The sequence below is a fragment of the Saxophila tyrrhenica genome (assembly GCF_035928015.1).
Source record: "Saxophila tyrrhenica strain CCFEE 5935 chromosome Unknown scaffold_9, whole genome shotgun sequence".
In the NCBI taxonomy this organism is placed as follows: Eukaryota; Fungi; Ascomycota; class Dothideomycetes; order Mycosphaerellales; family Extremaceae; genus Saxophila; species Saxophila tyrrhenica.
In genome coordinates this window covers 223,406-241,772 of record NW_027041741.1, presented here as the reverse complement: position 1 = coordinate 241,772, position 18,367 = coordinate 223,406, and the positions used below count along the sequence as shown (strand labels likewise).

General features: G+C 55.1%; 13 protein-coding genes across 13 annotated transcripts; 5 read left to right on the top strand and 8 right to left on the bottom strand.

The window, feature by feature from the left end:
• Nucleotides 1-268: 268 nt before the first annotated feature.
• On the bottom strand, nucleotides 269-1,381 carry LTR77_006011 (uncharacterized protein; the record flags this gene model as incomplete). Its single annotated transcript, XM_064803253.1, has 1 exon — nucleotides 269-1,381. The coding sequence occupies one exon, from the start codon at nucleotides 1,379-1,381 to the stop codon at nucleotides 269-271; it is 1,113 nt and encodes a 370-aa protein (XP_064658168.1).
• Nucleotides 1,382-1,966: 585 nt separating this feature from the next.
• Nucleotides 1,967-2,841, top strand: LTR77_006010 (uncharacterized protein; the record flags this gene model as incomplete). Its single annotated transcript, XM_064803252.1, has 2 exons — nucleotides 1,967-2,443; nucleotides 2,596-2,841. The coding sequence occupies 2 exons, from the start codon at nucleotides 1,967-1,969 to the stop codon at nucleotides 2,839-2,841; spliced, it is 723 nt and encodes a 240-aa protein (XP_064658167.1).
• A 204-nt stretch (nucleotides 2,842-3,045) lies between these two features.
• LTR77_006009 (uncharacterized protein) lies at nucleotides 3,046-3,546 on the top strand (the record flags this gene model as incomplete). Its single annotated transcript, XM_064803251.1, has 1 exon — nucleotides 3,046-3,546. The coding sequence occupies one exon, from the start codon at nucleotides 3,046-3,048 to the stop codon at nucleotides 3,544-3,546; it is 501 nt and encodes a 166-aa protein (XP_064658166.1).
• A 390-nt stretch (nucleotides 3,547-3,936) lies between these two features.
• Nucleotides 3,937-5,571, bottom strand: LTR77_006008 (uncharacterized protein; the record flags this gene model as incomplete). The annotated part of the gene is made up of 5 exons (XM_064803250.1): nucleotides 3,937-4,152; nucleotides 4,208-4,397; nucleotides 4,457-4,505; nucleotides 4,659-5,520; nucleotides 5,569-5,571. 5 exons carry the CDS (start codon nucleotides 5,569-5,571, stop codon nucleotides 3,937-3,939), a joined length of 1,320 nt encoding a protein of 439 aa, XP_064658165.1.
• Nucleotides 5,572-6,009: 438 nt separating this feature from the next.
• LTR77_006007 (uncharacterized protein) lies at nucleotides 6,010-6,477 on the top strand (the record flags this gene model as incomplete). The annotated part of the gene is made up of 3 exons (XM_064803249.1): nucleotides 6,010-6,145; nucleotides 6,193-6,242; nucleotides 6,307-6,477. The coding sequence occupies 3 exons, from the start codon at nucleotides 6,010-6,012 to the stop codon at nucleotides 6,475-6,477; spliced, it is 357 nt and encodes a 118-aa protein (XP_064658164.1).
• A 510-nt stretch (nucleotides 6,478-6,987) lies between these two features.
• LTR77_006006 (uncharacterized protein) lies at nucleotides 6,988-8,369 on the top strand (the record flags this gene model as incomplete). The annotated part of the gene is made up of 2 exons (XM_064803248.1): nucleotides 6,988-7,192; nucleotides 7,279-8,369. 2 exons carry the CDS (start codon nucleotides 6,988-6,990, stop codon nucleotides 8,367-8,369), a joined length of 1,296 nt encoding a protein of 431 aa, XP_064658163.1.
• A 226-nt stretch (nucleotides 8,370-8,595) lies between these two features.
• On the bottom strand, nucleotides 8,596-10,510 carry LTR77_006005 (uncharacterized protein; the record flags this gene model as incomplete). The annotated part of the gene is made up of 3 exons (XM_064803247.1): nucleotides 8,596-9,609; nucleotides 9,704-10,090; nucleotides 10,145-10,510. 3 exons carry the CDS (start codon nucleotides 10,508-10,510, stop codon nucleotides 8,596-8,598), a joined length of 1,767 nt encoding a protein of 588 aa, XP_064658162.1.
• A 536-nt stretch (nucleotides 10,511-11,046) lies between these two features.
• Nucleotides 11,047-11,642, bottom strand: LTR77_006004 (uncharacterized protein; the record flags this gene model as incomplete). The annotated part of the gene is made up of 2 exons (XM_064803246.1): nucleotides 11,047-11,180; nucleotides 11,252-11,642. 2 exons carry the CDS (start codon nucleotides 11,640-11,642, stop codon nucleotides 11,047-11,049), a joined length of 525 nt encoding a protein of 174 aa, XP_064658161.1.
• Nucleotides 11,643-12,366: 724 nt separating this feature from the next.
• Nucleotides 12,367-12,956, bottom strand: LTR77_006003 (uncharacterized protein; the record flags this gene model as incomplete). Its single annotated transcript, XM_064803245.1, has 2 exons — nucleotides 12,367-12,464; nucleotides 12,545-12,956. 2 exons carry the CDS (start codon nucleotides 12,954-12,956, stop codon nucleotides 12,367-12,369), a joined length of 510 nt encoding a protein of 169 aa, XP_064658160.1.
• Nucleotides 12,957-13,358: 402 nt separating this feature from the next.
• Nucleotides 13,359-15,155, top strand: LTR77_006002 (uncharacterized protein; the record flags this gene model as incomplete). The annotated part of the gene is made up of 5 exons (XM_064803244.1): nucleotides 13,359-13,499; nucleotides 13,552-14,312; nucleotides 14,368-14,743; nucleotides 14,807-14,911; nucleotides 14,970-15,155. The coding sequence occupies 5 exons, from the start codon at nucleotides 13,359-13,361 to the stop codon at nucleotides 15,153-15,155; spliced, it is 1,569 nt and encodes a 522-aa protein (XP_064658159.1).
• Nucleotides 15,156-15,424: 269 nt separating this feature from the next.
• On the bottom strand, nucleotides 15,425-16,090 carry LTR77_006001 (uncharacterized protein; the record flags this gene model as incomplete). Its single annotated transcript, XM_064803243.1, has 3 exons — nucleotides 15,425-15,508; nucleotides 15,572-15,860; nucleotides 15,960-16,090. The coding sequence occupies 3 exons, from the start codon at nucleotides 16,088-16,090 to the stop codon at nucleotides 15,425-15,427; spliced, it is 504 nt and encodes a 167-aa protein (XP_064658158.1).
• A 31-nt stretch (nucleotides 16,091-16,121) lies between these two features.
• LTR77_006000 (uncharacterized protein) lies at nucleotides 16,122-16,573 on the bottom strand (the record flags this gene model as incomplete). The annotated part of the gene is made up of 2 exons (XM_064803242.1): nucleotides 16,122-16,477; nucleotides 16,564-16,573. 2 exons carry the CDS (start codon nucleotides 16,571-16,573, stop codon nucleotides 16,122-16,124), a joined length of 366 nt encoding a protein of 121 aa, XP_064658157.1.
• A 149-nt stretch (nucleotides 16,574-16,722) lies between these two features.
• On the bottom strand, nucleotides 16,723-17,363 carry LTR77_005999 (uncharacterized protein; the record flags this gene model as incomplete). Its single annotated transcript, XM_064803241.1, has 2 exons — nucleotides 16,723-16,812; nucleotides 16,863-17,363. The coding sequence occupies 2 exons, from the start codon at nucleotides 17,361-17,363 to the stop codon at nucleotides 16,723-16,725; spliced, it is 591 nt and encodes a 196-aa protein (XP_064658156.1).
• Nucleotides 17,364-18,367: the final 1,004 nt, after the last annotated feature.

Genomic DNA, 18,367 nt, shown 5'->3' with positions numbered 1-18,367 from the left:
CAAACCATGCTCCCCCTCCCACAGGTGCACCCCTCCGGAGTCGTCATGCCGGCATTTGTACCACCGTCCTCATGCGCAGCTCAACGACAGCATTGTGCAAGACGTCCGCGACATGCACTTGGAGCCCGTGGCCTGCCAAAAACACGCGGCGACACTGGTCGCTGCGTCTCCACGCATCTCCAGGAGCCAAAGGTACTGACCGTGCGATTGCAGAGCTCTAGCGACGTAAATCGGGTTCAGCCCTTGCTCCAGCAAGCGACTTCTGGTCTCAAAGGAACTCCATTATGCTTGGAAAGAGCTCGTTCAACCGCTTCTCCTCTACCATCGTGGCGAGCTCAACAGCAGACACGCCAGCGGCATCGCGGACTTGCGTATTCGACTCGGCATCCTTCGGTCCCAAAACTGGGGCATCTTTGACGAAGCCCTGCGTCCCATCGAAGAGAAAGAGCGTTGCGTGCAGCCTGTCAGACTCTACCGTCGTGCTGTGGAATGCTGCAGCAGGTACGGTGTAGCTCGACCCGTTTTGGTTCAAAGAATCGCTAACCGGCTCCGCCACGACGTACTCTCCGGTGTTGACGGATTTCGAAGACATCTGATGAGTTTTATAGGTCGTGTCCAGTCCAGCTCCCGACGTCCACTCCAGCGCGTATCTGGCGTGCGTAGCCTGTTCTTCGTCCGACGATGGCTTGACCTCATACGCATAATTGCGAGCCCGGCCAGCCAGAACCCAGCTCTGCGCGAACGGCTGATGTGAGTGAACTTCGAAGCCTGGCGCGCCTCTTTGCCCATCCGGCAGCCAGACGTGCAAACGGAAGAGGATGACGATTTTTCCATCATCCAAGATGCTACAGAGCGGGATGGCGAGGAAGCCTTGCGCACTGCGATTGACTGACAGATAAGCCGACTGCATCACCGGGCTTTGTAGCGCATCATGGATCATCCACCAAATGACATCGAGGTCCTCTCTCGGGGTCTGGCGAGCGCTTCGCGACTGGTGGACCAGATGCGCAATCGCCAGGGCGAGCAATCCGACTTGTCGAGAGTCGTCCATGGATGCGCATTCGGAGTCGATGTCGTGCCGCCAGTTTCCGAAATTCTGAGAGCTGGTGATTCGATCTGAGATGATCTGTCGGAACGGTTCAACAGTATCATCTGACAGACGAGTCGCTGCGACCACGCCGTGAAGGACTGTATTCAACAACGTAGCAGGAATGCAGTTGCCAACGTCTTCCAAGGCTGGTGCGCATAGCTCGTCGATGAATTGGCGGTTCTGTATTTGAAGTCTTGCTTGTCGATTGACGTAGATGCGTCGGGAGTCGGTGATACTAGACTGCCGTTCTGACTGAGCATCGTCGGCTCCATTGTTGTGCTCTCTGTGCATCGTTTGGGTTGGGTCATGCGAATGCCTTTGCAGGTACAGACGGTCGCTGAGGTATTTCACTGAACTGCTTGCGCTTGTTGCTGGAAGTTCCGGTGTGAATGGGAAACAGCAGTATTCACTGTGACACCGTCTGGAATGCTTTCATTTATAAGACTCCTGACTGTATGTAGAGTCCAAACCACTGAAGCCTCAACACCCCACCTCCAGATGCACAGCCCGGTTGGCATGGCTATGTATGTTTCTGCCGCCCTACACGGAGTGCCTGAAGGCAGATTCGTGCTCGTTCATCGACCACGAGATGTTGACTTCGCCCCCAACCGTTCCTTTTGCCTTTCGCGTCTCAGGGTCGCGAATATGCTGATGGTAAACCATTGTCGGCACCATTCACTCTTCCCCAGCTTCCGACCACATCCCTGTCCTTGGCGACGCCTCGAAGACGCCTCGCGCAATTGCAGCCTGAATGGCTCGCAGTTGCGGCCTCTGCCGCCTGTCGAGAAATACTCACATCGTAAGTCTCTCGTATTTCATATTACTTGGCTTCTGCCTTCCTTGTCTTCTATTCTTTTCTTCCTGTCGGACAGCAAGATGTCGCTCCTCGGCCTACCAAACGAATTGATTCTCGACATCATCCAACGATGCATGCCGCTGGGCTTCGAATCCCTCATGCTGAGCTGCAAAGCGGTCCACACCGTCGGCGAAGAGTTTATTGAACGTCACAATAGCCTGCGTCGAACATACCGCATCGTAGAACCTGCGAGACGATTCGATTATGCACCAGAGAACGACGCTCCGCAGGATATACTTCATCTTCTGCATAAAATCGCAAAGGACCCGCTGACTGCCGGGTACATACAGTCAATCGACTTCACCTGGGACAACCCAATAGGTGACTACTCCGAGGCGATCGAGAAATGGCCTGTATTGCTCGACAATGAGACCGCTATAGAAGATCTCCGGTTTCTCCTGAGCGATCCCGGGACTCTTGCGAGGGTCGGCATTGATGTTTCTGGCTGGCTGGAAAGGATGGTGAACGAGCCTGAGATCTTCTTCTGCCTCAACAGGGTGAGCTCGGCCGGTGGTGACATGAATATCGTTCTCGGCTGACTGGGTGACCGTGCAGTCTGTCAATCACAAGTCCGCGAGTCGTCGGCATCGTTCTAATGGAGAATAGATTAACAATCTCTGTACTCTCGCTACTGACCAACGTCACCGAGATCAACCTGGGCTGGGTCTCGGCGCAGGAAATAGCCCTTGACAAAGAGGCTGCCGCTTTCTTGGAAACCATAGTTATGAACGCTCGCACCGACCCTTCCCAGCCGCTAGCACAAGTCACCTCTCTCAAGACCGGCGGTCAGTGGGACATGGGCGAGGGTGCGGACTTTCAGGTCCTGAACCCCTTCTTCGTGCTCCCCAAGCTCCGAAAGTTTCGTGGTTCAAATTTCATGCCTTGCGACCGATAGAATGATGGAATACCATGCAGCTAGCGCTTCCCGACTGTGGCCTCCAACATCGAACACATCGAGTTGGCTTGGAGCTGTATCGGCGGCAATGCGGAGAGCATGGCCAACCTCTTACCGCACCTCCCGAAGCTCAAGTCTTTTTTCTTTGCCTCTTGCCCAGAATGCCACGGACTCGGACGTGGCGATAGCTCCGACGTTTCCAAGATGTTCCTCGCGCTTGCACAGAAGTCCGGCAAGGAACTGACACATCTTTCCATCGTCAGCAGAAATCTGTTAGCAGTCTCCAACGACGCTATAGGCTCACTCAAGTCCCCCTCTCGCTTAGAGCATCTCGAAATGGACGACCGTCTCTTCTTCGGCGACAAGACACCGCTTGTCGGAATCGGCGATATACTCCCTCCCAGCATCAAGACCGTGCGCCTGTTGATATGGAGCTTCGGTACGAACGTGGAAACGCTGCAGAGCCTCTTCGCACCGGATGATTTGCTGCATCAGAAGCTGCCTCTACTGGAGGGTGTAAGGGTTGTGCGAGGGGTGAACATGGGAGACAGCAGCCATTCTTTGCCTGTGCCGGACGAGATTGCGCGGAAGGCTTTAGGCGAGATGGTGCGGGCTGCTGGGTTTAGGTACGAAGAGGAAGACGCGGTCGGAGCGCCGTCGCCAGTATGGTTGGAGGGGTTGGAATCACAATATGGGCCGTGGTAGTTCTCTCGGACATACTCACGATCATGGCATTATGCACTGCCTCTCACAAACGTCAGCAGATATCGGCAGCGGCAGCTGTGAACACTCGGTCTCGACCGTGTACGGCGTGGTTCGCAACGCCCCAATGACTCTGACTGAATAGTCTTTTGACAGATATGATAGCAAGCTCACGACATCCTCCGCAGAGGCGGAAATGTTCCAGGTTATCGGTGTTGTAGCTACTCGAGGCTTCTAGGATATCCGTCCAACTTGGAAGCTCTAACGTACGCCGTATTCGAGAAGATGGTATGCTGGCCCTCGCGATTCTCGACACCCGGGCCTTGGACCGACCGAACGCCCGACCTACCTGTGCCCATGCAAACTAGCTCGTCTGCTCTTGGGTAATCGATGCTATAGGCTCGCGCTGAAACTCCATTCCCGGAATGGGTCCTGCTGGACAGCTTCTTGGACCTCCTTGAATGCATTGTACCCGTAGAGCCATTTCTGGACGTCGGGGCACGACCATCTGCTGGGGTACGGGGCCTGGAGCTCTGAGCCCAGTTGCGAGAGGAATAATTCATCCCGACTCACTTGCTCCGGTCCATCTTGCATGTGGAACGCTTTCCTCTGAGAGGTGTGTCAGAAACTGTACATAGAACCGCACAACTGGGCCCTGACGTACCTGCGCAAAAGTCTCGCGTACGATGGCTTCACCTCTTGTCTTGCGCAGACGCTCATACATGTGGAGAGCCTGCGGTATGTGTTCCTTCTTCTGAATATACCCAAGCAGCAGCCCGAGTACTGCGCCGTCTTCTATGGCAGAGTTTGCTCCTTGAGCGAGATAGGGCAGCATGGGGTGACAGGCGTCCCCACTGGATTTGCACGTACGTTAGAATGGGGATGGGATATTGTTACGGATGCAATGACTTACATGAATACGAAGTTGGACTTGTCATTGACCCAGCGTGGCAGCTCATCTCCTGATTGGAGTCAGTGTCCTCACATCTTCGGAACCACAATGTGAAGGAAATTCCAGCTAGCAGGACTAAGCAAGAGATCTCTCGCGAGATGTAGCACAAGAAAACGAGCTGCGCGAGTGAACAGAGGGGAGCCATAAACCAGGGGAGACTCACGATGCATCAACTTCCACTTGTCGACAGAGTCCACGAGGTCAAGATATTGCCTCAGCACTGGATCCCAGTCGGCGAAAAGCGCACGCATTTCTTCCACGGATCCTGGCTGCTTGCTGACGCCTTCCGGGAGATCATCTGGCACCAAGAGTACAATGTTGTACATGCTACCACCACGTAGTGAGTAACCGACGGCGTGTCCGCCAGGTCCAATCCAAAAATGCACGGCGGGACTGGCGACTCGCTCCCGCAGTTCTCCTTCGGGGATCTGATCCAGGTCGAGAACGATGCGGTAAGCCAGGTCGCCCGTAGGCTTCGGGGGATCCTTGCGGCCAAAGAAGCAGTCTCGACACCGAGACCAAAGACCGTCGGCTGCGATTATGAGGTCTCCTGTAGCACTCGCACCAGAGGACAGGTGGACGGTAGCGCTCTCGAAATCCACATCCTCCACCTTCTGGCCCATGCGAAAGGTGACGCCCAGCTCCCTTGCTCGTGCAGCAAGCGCCAACTGCACATCGACGCGGTGGAAATCGACAAAGGGCGCGCCATAGCGCGTGCGCATCTTTTGATCAAAGTCGGCGTCGTGGGCGAGGACCTTGCCGTCGCTGTACCGGTGCACAGTAAGGCAAGATGGTTCGGCGCCGGATTCCCAGAGCTGACCGTGTAGATCCCACGCTTGCAGTAGGCGGGACGAGTTAGGCGTCACCTGTAACCCAGCGCCAATTTCCAGAAGCTCTTTGGCCGACTCAACGATGGTCACACGGTGGCCAGATAATGCGCATGATATTGAAGCCGCGAGTCCGCTAAGACCGGCCCCGACGACGATGATGTCGAGGCAGATTGGGGATGCTTGTTGCGTTTGCGCCTGCGCAGAATTAGTCTAACGGGGTCCGTCCACCGCAGGGAATCCTACCATGTCTGTATTTTCGCAGCTCGCCCTTGCGAATGCTAGATAAGGGTATAAGGTTGGAGAGCGGATTCACGCGAAGTACGCTCGCAGCCTAGGATTAATGCGACGTCGAGACCAGAGCGCCCCAGGCTAGACCCTACATAATGCCACGTTCAGACGGCTCGATGTCTCGCCGGAGTCGAGACTTTTCCGTAGAGCAGGTAATGTACAGGCTAGGGTCGAATGACATCTGGTTATTACGACGAGATGCTCGGAATATCCGAGCAGGCCCAGAATCGACGGACATGCCGCATTTCAGCAGCTAGAATCCAAGCAGGGCATTAAATGCAAGGTCTTGGGGCAGTACGGACGAACAGTATATCCGGTCCTGTGGGTTCCTTGATGGCCACCAGCTTGCAGTAACACAACGGTAGACGCACCCCAATTCACAAAAACCTCTTGGAGATGTCTGAGGGCACCTACAGACTCGTCACCGTGAACACTGCCCCGGAGCGGGCGCAGCGACTCATCGGCATTGTCGCAGAGGCCGTGAAAGACCGCTACGCGATCGAGCATGTCGCCAACTGCGAAGGCGAGTGGTGTGCGTAGGCAATGGAACCCTGTGACACCGGCTGACACCTTTTCTAGCTATCGGCGAAGTTGAAGCGAAACTGAAGGAGGTCCAACCGGATCTGCTAGTAAGTCGCGTCGCCTGACGTCGAGATGCTCCCCCAGGCTCGGGATGATTGCTGATGAGGCCAGTTCTGCGCATCCATGTGGACGGCCGAAGAGAGCGAGGGTATCCAACAGATCGGCCGCGACTCAGTGCCGGGGATTAAGACATACGCCATTCCTCACGGTTTGCAGGTCAATGGGGGGCCGGATGCGGTCGTCGAGCACCTGAAGAAGCAAATTCCGCTGCTGTTGGACTGAAGGCATTCTCCGACGGTTGTGCATCTACTGCTGGATAGAATACATCATCGTTGTGCCTTTGAATGGGAAGCTCGACCTGTCAGTTGCTTTCTTTTTCCTCACAACCTGCGGAAGGCACCTGTGCTGTAACCCTGAAACACGATATAGAAAGAGCATACCTAGGTACATGCATCCATCTGGTGATGACATGGAATCTCTAATGCACTCTGCAGGAACTGAAACAACAATCGGTCGTTTGCCCCAGAATGCCTCGTCGTAAGCTCGGAAGACCCGAATGCTCGGATGTTCTGTGAAGACTGACTCCGCTCTGGCTTCATGGTTCCATAGCCTCCGATGTGTGGCGCATTTGTCCCGACCTGGACTCATCGATAGGGTAGGGTAGTGAGCAATGACGACGCTCGATTGCAGACAAGACAGCCTGGCAACGAGCATCCTCTCTGATGTAGGGAAGATGAGGTGGAGAGCCCGAATTGAGTCCCTCGCAGTTGTGTTCAAATTCATACCTTCGCGATGGATCCCCAGACACGCTCTGACGATGGCTTCCGCCATCATCTGCCCGACCTGGGCACGCCACGATTCACAACAATGCAGAAGCAAGACGCCCGTGAGTACGTCAAGGCTTTTCTTGAAGGCGGAAGACCGCCGTGGATTCACAGCTTGTGCCTCCGGTGGAAGGAATTGCTGGAGGAACCCTTCAAGGGCATTACCAACGACGGTGCGTTCCTGGACTATCTACCTCCACCTCGACTGCGCTTCTTGGCTCGGCAAGACGACATGAGTTGATTCTGACCCAATGCCTAGGTGTGGTACGGCCGGGTCTCTTTCACCTGCAGGACGAGCACGTACCGATGGATAGCATCGTTTCGGCTGCTGATGCAGTCCTTGACGCTGCAGCTCAGCATAGTCCGCCCCTGACAGACAAGCTGAAGTATCACATCGACTCTCACGAGTGGCGGACCTGGTCGAACCCCGAATTTCTCCTGAGCGACAAGGGTGCTCGTCTGGACGATGTGTCGCAGACCTTGAGGAGTAGGATTCTTGCTCTACTACAATCGACGCTCTCCGCTGAAGGTTATCATAAGGCTATGGCTGCTATGCGCATCAATCACTTCCTCGGCGAGCTCGTCAAGTCGCCTGCCGTTCTTAACCAAGACTCCTACAATTTTGCCTTCTTCGGGAAACCGTCGACGACGGGCCCTTGGGGTTTTACTTTCTACGGTCACCATCTATGCCTAAAAATCTTCCTCTATCGGTCCCAGATGCACATCTCGCCCTGGTTCACTGGAGCAGAGCCAAATATCATTGACCAGGGACCTCACAAGGGCACGCGGATCCTACACGAGGAAGAGCGACTTGGCCTCCAGCTGATGCAAAGTCTATCGCCAGATGCGCAGGGCAAAGCACAAATCTACACTCAGCTCCAGGATCCGGCCATGCCCAAGGGTCGCTGGAATCATGATGACCAGCGACACCTTTGCGGAGCATACCGCGACAACCGCATCGTCCCGTACGAAGGTATTGTAGTCGCCGACATGGACGCAGCACAACAGAATCTGGTGTTCGGTATTCTCGAGCAGTATCTCCTATACCTTCCCCAGAGGTCGCGCGAGGTCCGTCTGAAAACAGTCAAGGAATGGCTGCATGAGACGTATTTCTGCTGGATCGGCGGATTCGCGGAAGAGGATCCCTTTTACTACCGGATCCAGAGCCCGGTCATCATCGTCGAGTTCGACCACCACTCGGGCGTTTTTCTGAGCAACAGCGAGCCGAGGAAGTTCCACATCCACACGCTATTGAGGACTCCTAACGGTGGGGATTATGGCATGGCTCTTAGACCACTTTTGCCGGGTGATGTGGAACAGGAATTTGTCTGGGAAGGGCAAAGAGACTAACAACAATGCCACAATTTGGATATACGTATTATCTGAAACAAACGAACCTGTCAGAGAGGTCATGCATGCTGCTGTCGCACCTTGCGCCAGTTAAAGAAGTCCGCTGTGTACACAGATCTTGTACCGGGGGATGGGGTGCGAGAGAACGTAGTACCATTTCGATCGGTCGAGATGATTTGTTATGATTTCCCTAATTCAATAAAGCTCTGTGAGATTCAGTCAACTATCACCCCACACGATCCCCAACATTGAACTTTGGCAACCAGATATCCACAACAGCTGCCCTTCCCGATCTCACGACCTCGAGTCCCTTGACGATAGCTGCCTCCACCTCACTGGCTTCCTTGACGACAGTTCCCCAACCAGCACCCGCCCCCATCGCCACCTGCGCATGGTCATTGCTGGGGTCAAAAGTAACGTGCAGCTCATCCGAATTGTTTACCCGACTGGCATGGCCCGCCTTGTGAACCGCCAGCGCGCTCAGCATCGGGCTCTTCCAACCGCGATTGTTCAGCACCACAGTCAGGAAGGGGGCCTGATACCGTCGCGCCATCCAGTGCACCGTCGACGGGATGCTGAACATGAAGCTCCCGTCGCCCGTCACGGCCACGACCATGCGGCCCGGGTGGGCCATGGCTGCGCCGACCGCCGCGCCGCCGTGCCAACCCAGCGCCGTGGCTCCGGACGTGAAGTAGCTGCCCGGCTCGGAGCGCATAAGCGTGTCGCACACAGGCCTATAGTTGGAGATCGCCTCGCTGAGGAGGATGGCGTCTGATGGCAAGTGGGCGCGCAAGCGCGACAGTGCAAAGTGAGGTGTGATACCCTGGCTGGGCTGGGCCTCCATGGAGTAGATCTTGTCGATGTAGGCGTCATGAATGGCTTTGGTAGCAGAGGTGCGTGCGGTCACGGCCGCAGCGACGGTATCGCTCTGCCATGCCGCTGTGGCACCCGAGATGGTCTCGTTCACCTGCTCGAGCGCCGTTCGCATGTCCGCCTGGATCGAGAGTTCCACGTCAAGGTGGAAGAGGGTCATATTCACCTTGAGCGGGTCACAGTCGATATGAAAGACCGTGGCAGTCGGCGACGGCCTGAACACTGACTTGATCCATGGCACGTCGCAATCAAGCACAAGCACGACGTCGGCATTGTTCAAAACGTCGTTTGGGAGCCCTTCGCTCCAGTGGTTGCCGACATACAACGGATGATTGTGCGGAAAGTTCATGTAGGCGGGCAGAGCTTCCTGTTAGACCGCAACAGCATCTGTGTTAGCGATCGGAATTACATACTACTGCAGTACTCGCTGGAACAGCGACCTGGTGAGAAGGGCGGCTTACCAGCACAGCAATTCCAGCCGTCTCGCAAAGTTTGATCAGCTCCGGCACAGCCTTGGTGTCTCGACCAAGGTAGGTCGTTACCACGACCGGCGACCTGGCCTGCAGCAAACTCGCTACAATCTGTTTCACTGAGCTGGGTGCCAAACCTCGAGGTGCAAGTGGCTTCCACTTTTTGGCGTCCACCGTGTACGGCTCAATCTGTTGTTCCAAGGCCTCTCGGGAAGCTATGAGATAGGATGGCCCTTGGGGATCGCTCTTGGAGAACTGTGCAGCGCGGAGCACGAGCTGCTTCACATTCTTGCCGGTACGGATCTCATTATTGTGCACGGTGTAACCACGGACGATTCCCCGTTGATCAGCGGTGTCTTGCAAATAATGAATAAACTCCTGTAAGGTCTCTCAGTTCTGGGGTCACACCAAAGCGAGCAAAAAAGACCGTACGTTACGGGACCCAGTCAGCTCCCCTTCCTCTGTGACTGGGCTAGTACCCGCAATCATCACAACAGGGATGCGGGCTCGTGAGACGTTGTGGATGGCGCCAGCCATGGCCAGCGTGCCGGCATCGACGTGGACCAGGACAGCCTGCATGCGACCGGTGGTCTGGAAGTAGCCCTGCGCAGCGCTGAGTCCTACGAACTCGTTGGGTGCGGTGATGAACCGTAGACCGCCATTCTTGCCGTCCGCCTGGCGTTTGCTCATGGCTTCGATAATGGCTGGGTGATCACTCCCGAGGTTGACGTAGAGCTCGGTGACTCCGGCGGCCTCGAGAGCCTCCAGCATGGCTGTTGCGGTCGTGTAGTTGCTCATCGTTGCAGAGTTCGTGGTCGTCGTGTAAATCGCATCGCTGGAAACGAGATGTGCAGCGCAACATGGTGGCCTCAAAAGCGTCCGCTCGCTCTAAGTTCGGGAGACGACCATGTGCGAACCTCACCGACGCGGCCATGAAATCCTTTCCTAGCGCGGAGCCGACACTCAGTGGTAGCGAGATCATTCTTCCGTCTGTTCCTGCAACCACGTGTGGATGCTGTCGTGAGTTTGACAAGTAAGAAGTTGTGAAAGGTCGGAATTCCCGAGACGATTTGATTGTCAAGCATCCGTGCGTGAACACCACATCCGACGGATGACAATGCTAGCCTTAATCCCAATTCTGCAAGGTGTACAGCCAATAGCAGATGTTACTAGACGACCATAACGAGTCTCACTATCCGTCGAACGTGGTCGGTCACTGCGTAAGCACACAATCAAGCACGGATATTCATGCGGCATGTTGCAGCCGGAAGCCTTGCGACAGGGAAATGCCAAGGGTAGAGGATTTCAATGTCGTAAAGACCATCTACCATCGATCAGATTGGATAATGTTGCCCAGGGGCCTTGATCGTGACGACACGATCCTCCGTAAACTCGTTCACACATGCCATTCCTCCGAAACGTCCAAACCCGGAAGCTTTCTGGCCGCCGAGTGGCAGGTGAGGCTCATCTAATGATGAGGAAATCTGGCGTTAGTCGCCGCGGTCTTAGACTTTTGTGAGAATGGAGTCGGTGCCTTACCGTATACAGTCGCGCCGTTAATATGACACGATCCACTGCGAATCTTCCGCCCGACAGCCAGAGCTTCCGCGACGTCTTTGCTGAACACCGAGCACACGAGCCCATATTCCGTGTCGTTGGCAAGGCGTATCGCCTCCTCGTTGGTCGCAAATTCGAAGATCGCGACAACAGGACCGAAGGACTCTTGGTAGTAGAGATCCATGTCCTCTCTGACTCCTTCGAGGACCACCGGCTGGGCGATTGCGCCATTGAAAGATGCCGTCCCTGCTCTGATGTTCGCGCCCTTGGAGATCGCATCCGTGACTAGCTTTTCGACGCGGCCTCCAGCGACCGGACTGATGAGTGAGCCGAGGGCAGCAGTATCGTCAAGCGCAGGGTCCTCAGCGCGCATTGAGTTGATCTTGCATACATTTTGTAAGCGAACGACTTCTTGACGGCAGGGCCGATACACACCTTTGCTGCGAATAGTTCGGCAAACTTGGACGAGATGGATTTGTGTACGATGATCCGTTCAGTCGACCTGTCCAATAGCTCCGATCAGTCCTCTTTCTCTCCCATTCAGGGCAATCCTGATCGGAAATGCGGCAGAGACTAACATGCAAATCTGTCCCTGATGCTGCATAGCCCCGAAGGCGGCCGCCTTAACAGCCTCTTCGAGGTCAGCGTCCTGCAGCAATACCATTGGTGCTTTGCCTCCCAGCTGTGGTGGATGTCAGTATCTTTTTCCGTCGTGTTCCCGGCAGCAAGAAAGCTCACCTCAAGCATTACAGGCTTCAGATATTTCGCACACAAAGTTGCAATGATTCGCCCAACCCCTGTAGATCCAGTAAAGTTGACTCGCTGAACAGCAGGGTGACTGACCATAGCCTGCGTCACCTCAGCTGCGGACTCTCTCGGGCAACAGATGAAGTTGAGGACACCTCTAGAGAGGCCAGCCATCCGGAAGCAATCTACGATGAGGTATTGCGTGTATGGACTTGATTCCGAGGCTTTGAGAACGACCGAGTTGCCGCAGATGAGTGGCACAACGAATGCACGGGTACCCAGGATCTGAGAGGCGAAGACGTGGGAGTCAGTAAGGCAGAGGCGTGGAAGTCAGCAAGGCAAAGGTGCCATCACATCTTCACGGGACTGGTACTGACGATTGGCGCATTCCAGGGCGCGATACCAAGTACGACTCCGCAAGGCTCTTTGAAATTCATGGCCAGAGTGCCTGGTACATATGGTCAGAGACTTAGTGTGTTATAGAGAGGGGGAGAGAGGACTTCTGCATGTTCATAGCAGTCTACGTACCTTTGCCATTGCTCTGCAAAATCTCGCCCTTAATCTGTGTCGCCATGCCGGCGGCCTCGTGAACCATCTCGATGGCGGTCTTGATGTTGAACGCCGCCCAGCTGGCCTTTGCGCCCGTCTCCTTCATCATGCTCCCGGAGAGCTCTTCGCGGCGAGCCTGCATGATCTCGGCAGCCTTCAGCATGATGGTGCGCCTCTCCAGTGGCGTCGAGTCGCGCCATGACTCGAACGCTCTCTCTGCCGCCTCGACAGCCAGCGTCGCATCTTCGCGGAGACCTGCAGGAGCAAGATGGACTGTCTTCTGCGTGATGGGGTCCGGGACTGGAAACGTATTTGAAGGGTGAACGTCCTCTCCATCGATCAGCAGGCCGAAGCTGGCCCGAGAGTTGCCGTACTCGGTTGTCGCCGACATTTGATTGCAAGAATTAGTCATGTCTTTGGTGATACTATCCCTTCCAAGTGTGTGACCAGCTGTGCTTCTGGCATGCTAAATGGCTTATCAAGTACACCTGTCGCCCTTGGAATTGGCGGTCTCGAATGACTCGAGATCATCCCCGCCGCCACCAAGGGTTCCGAAGCCCAATTCACCCAATTCTCCACGTGGACCGGATATTCCGAGCGAGCCAGGCGCTATACCAGAGACACACACGCATGCGTTCGGACAACCCGGAGAGCTGGAGTTTGGATACACGTACCCCACACCCCGGATGTAAGGACGCTTCCAACAGGGAAGCCATGCGGTACACGTAAATACACGTGGATGCCGATGTGCATTTGCTTCTATCGCTTCTCCATTTCCCGCATTGAACACACGATGAAACCGACGATGCACCATCCTGACCATGTCGAGTCCAGCGACCCTGACACTCCGGACACCGCCGACCAGTCGCAGCACACGAGCTCGAACTGCGAGATCTTGATCCCACAACCGTCGCATGATCCCAATGATCCACTGGTATATTGCCCCTGAAACCGCAAGTCGAGCCAACGCAACTGACCAAACGCAGAACTGGTCGAGCTTGGAGAAGTATTCGACGTATCTCACGGTGTGCTTCTTCGTCGTGTTGGCGACGTTCAATGCGTCTAACTTCACCGTGGCGATCCTGCCTTTGTCCGAGGAATTCAATACATCCACCACGCGAGCGGGATACTTGGTCTGCTTCAATGTGTTGTGGCTCGGGGTGGGCAACCTGTTCTGGGTCCCCCTGATGCGGGTGATTGGAAAGCGTCCGGTGTATCTCGCCGCTCTGCTGCTTCTGATGGGCAGCAATGTCTGGTCCTTCGAGGCGCACAGCTATGGTAGCCTTCTCGCCTCCAGGATCATCTCAGGCTTCGCAGCATCGGCATCGGACGCCACCGTACCGGCTCTTGTGGCGGACCTTTTCTTCGTCCACGAACGCGGCCACTGCATGATGATGTTTCACATGTCGCTCAGCTCGGGCTTCTTTGTTGGCCCACTCATCTGCGCCTGGGTAGCGCAAGAGGCCGGCTGGCGCTGGACGTGCGGTCTACTGGCGATTGCTTCCGGCGGGACTTTCGCAGCGGGTGTCTTTACGATCCACGAAACAAGCTATACTCGCGAAAAGGTGGACGTCGGGTTGCCGCGAGACGCTTATGCACCAAAGAGAAGCTTCGTCCAAGAGCTGAGCATACTGCGCGGCTACAACGCGGAACAATCGTTCTTCGGGACTCTTGTACGCATTATCTCCATGGTCGCCTACCCACCTATTCTCTGGACAGGCCTGACTGTTGGTACTTTCGTTGGGTGGTGAGTTCTGTCTGCATCAATCGTGCTCGCAGTCTGTATTGACGTTGAGGTGTAGGAACATCGTTGTGCAACTGACCAGCTCTCAAACGTTTACGCAGCCACCGTACAACTGGCAGGTCGGCTTGTTGGGCTGCCTCTCTCTTGCTGGTTTCATTGGTGCTTTGTTCGCCTTCTTCATTGGCGGGAAGCTCATTGATATCATTGCCAGCCGGATGACCAAAGCCAACGGCGGGCTGCGGCAGCCAGAGTTTCGACTCCCAGCCATCGTTGTTCCTGCGGTCATCGGACCCATGGGGATCCTGATCTTCGGCCTCTGCGTCGCTCATCAAACCACCTGGGTGGGTCCAGCTTTTGGGTATGCCATGCAGGGGTTTGGCCTCACCGCGGTCTCCAATGTGGTAGTCACCTATGCCGTCGATGGTTACCAGCCAGTAAGTTCCCTAATCCAATAACAAGGTACCGCCGTGTGCGAGTCCGACTGAATTGGATGTTAGCTTGCTGGTGAGGCGTTGGTTGTCGTGTTTGTGATCCGCAACTCTCTCGGTACCATTCTCGCGCTGTACACTATCACCTGGCAAATGGCTACCGGACAACAGAATGTGAGTTTTAGTTCAGATGACCTTTGACAGGCAAGGCTCTTCACTAATCATGCACCAGGCGTTCGGGGAGATGGTTGGCATCCAGTACTTCATCATCTTGCTAGTCATTCCCATGTACTTCTATGGCAAGCGGATCCGCGCCTGGACGGCAACCTTCGGGCCAGCCAAGAATACAAGAGTCCCCAAAGCTGTCGAGGGCAACCGGTCTCTGGGCGAGGTGACCGAGAAGTCCAGTGAGAAGTGAGCAGCGGTACTTCCTTTTGGAGGAAGGTTCTGTAGTAATGGTACCACGCTTGTTTAATTCCCACTCTGCCTGTCTGACGGTCAAGTACATACCTCAACGTGTGATGTTCTGTCGTTCGGAAAGCGGCCCTGGGGCTGTGATTACACATACCTGTAGACCGTAACTCGTTCTCGATAGCATGCTTCGCAGCTTTCCGCATCTTGGTCTGGCGCAAGATGAGAGGCCAGAGGGAAAGAGACCACGGGCCTTACTCAACAAGACTATAGAATTCAACTGCCAATGTCGTTGAAGCCCTGGAAGAGACTCGCCATATCGCCAAACGAGAAGTCTAGGATCTGGTTAAAGTTTTCCTGCTAGGATCACCTCGGAGTTAGAACGCATGGTCATATGCAATGGTGTTCGAAGAGCAAACGCACATCTGAGAGCACGTCACCTGTCATGTATCCGTACTCGCCGCCATTCGGCACCGTCACCCCTGCTGTCGCCGGCAGCATCCCACCAGCATCCAAATCAGCCACCTCTGTCAAATGTTTCTTCAGGATCTCGGCGCACTTCCTCGCCACGGCAGACTCCTCCATGGCGTCTAGAATCTCCATTGCCATCTCCACCCACTGTTTCAACATTGTGGCAGAGCTCGTGCGCCCGCGGGTGATATAAGAAAGGAGGGCCGCGGCCGCCATCATAATGTAAGTCGAGTTGTACCACCTGCAAGAGCATAAGCTGGATTCGGTGTGGTCAGCAGTGAGCGAAGGCCAGCAGACGAACCATGTCCTGAAGTATGCGTGGATTTTGTATGCTTCATACGTAACCTCGATGATCCGCTTGGCGGAAAGGATACATCTGTCAGCGCAGTGCACAAGTGCATCCCCGTTTCGTGACCCGCCTCTGCCCATATTCTGGATATGCATGTCCATGTAGTAACGGAACATGGCCATTTTCACCATATGATAACCTAGAAGTTGTTGATTAGTGCCCGATACCTCCATTGGGGATTGAGTGGTTGAACTTGCGAATTTCCAATACGAGCCTCTGCCGCCGACACCATTCTGGTTCTCGCAGAGCACTGAGTGGTCGAGACACGCCCGCTCCGGGCCTGATCTGTTCTGGTAGCTCTCGCAGCCACGCATCCAGGTCTCCGTCGAGCTGGTCGACATAGGCGAGATCTTCGGGATGACCGGGAGGCTTGGCATTGTACAGGAGGGAAACGCTACGTATTGTCTGGGATAGAGCCACCATTGGCGCAATGATGGCAAATTCGCCTTCTTGGTTGCGGGGCATTGGTCGGTTGTGGTATTCATCTCGTCCCAGCCCATCTGCGCGGCCTACAGAGAAACTTGTTTCGATCTCGAGAGAGAACAAGCCCCTGCGTTCAACGTGAGCTTGGTAGCGATGGATTTACAAGACACACGCACCACCATGTTCTCGACAGAGTCTCGGATCGATATGTATCCGGGGCATGCGTGTCTCTGTTGAAGCCAGCGGATATCGACGTTCGAACGGCCTGACCAAGGTACATCCATGCCACTTGGGTTACCTACTGTCAGTGCTATCGCCCCAAGGTCTGGCTTTAATATACCACGTACAATGTGGATTGAGTTCGTTCTGGCAGATCTTCGCCTAAAGCGACCCCGCCAACCAATACGTTAGATGTGGTGCCCTGCTGTGCAGGACTTCTCCTGGTCTCAAGGTTGCCCAGTGCCCACTCACCATCAGATACAAGGAATGGACCGTGTCCAAGTCATTGGAGAATTGAAGCTGATTGAGGCACGATAGAGCCTCGCCGAAGAGTCGCCTGCTCCACTGGAACCGCGTATGGCCATCAAGCACCTCATCCTGCCAGGTCATCATCAGGGCGCCGAGTGACATGAGGCTGAAATAAAGCGCAAGGAAGCTGGTAGTTGTAGAAGCAGAGCCCTCAAACCATATATCGTTTGCCCGGGACATGAAGCTGTCCTTGTCGATGATGGGATGGATGTAGTGGAGCCCGGAGAAGTATGTATCGATGAACAGGTGTGCCTGGGCAAAATAGAACCTGCCCTCACGCCATGAGCTCCTCTGGTCCGCGACCGCCTCGTTGGGCGTCGAGAACAGCTTCCGCGAAAATGCAGAGTTATGCAAGGCGGACACGAGCGAGGGGTTCTGTTGCGGTGTCGCCTTGTCGGAGGGCGTACGACGAGGAAACTTGCGCAAGTCATCAAGGAAAGCCATGGATGACGTGCTGCCGTGAAATTCTATGCCGTTGGTGTGCTGGTTCACGTCTGTTATCTCGCCTTCACGTTGGCTTTCTACACTGTCAGCTGTGTCTTCCAAAGCAGCATTGCGGCCTCGTGTCTGGTGCTCGTTGTTCGGTCGCCCGACACGCTGGGAGAGGAAGCCTGTCTGCGAGGGTTCTCCTGGTCCTATAGGACTTTCAGGAAAGGCCTGGTTCGAGGCGGTTGTCGATTGATCCTTTGTATAATGACGCAGGTTCGCTGCCAACTGGCCAACCCGGGCCTCAAGTGAGCGTACATAGCTAAGAAGCAGTGATCAGGCTTATTGCAGAAGATCAGGGTAAGAAGGATGGCATGTGACGGACTTGACATCGGGCTCTTGGTTACGAGGCCGCGAACGGCCATAGGTGCAGTCGATTCCAGCTCCTGTGAGATGGCGGGGGTCAGGCGTATGTCGGGTTGAGGATGAACAGGACACGAACTTGTGCAATGCGAACATGCTGGATAGTGCTCATCGCACTTGTACTTCTTCGCGCGGCATCTCTCGCAAGCCTGGATGGCGCGGGCCATTCTGCGCTTCTTGCTGGAGCTGGACGCATCTTGTTGTGGGACGACATGGCCCTCCATGTTGGGGGACGAGCGCAATGCGTCCAGTGCAGAAGACGATTCAATGGAGCGAAGAGAGGCCCCAAGCCATACACGCACCGGGGAATGGTGTAATTCGCCTTCGATGCGAAGCAGCGAAAGAAGGCGGATGATGCACCTGACTCTGTACCAGCTCGACGACGAAGTGTCATGCGCAAAGCGTTTTGAAGTCACGTGCACGAAGCTTAGCTCGGGCGGAATTTCCACATGGTATGTTTTCCCGACTTCACTTCATCTCCTTTCAGTTTGGGTGTCTGTCTCATGAGCATTGTGACAGCCATACAAGACTTGCACAAGATACTAGCTACCACGGACAGTAAGTACGCCGGTCAGTATTTTCTCGTGGCCGTCAGCTTT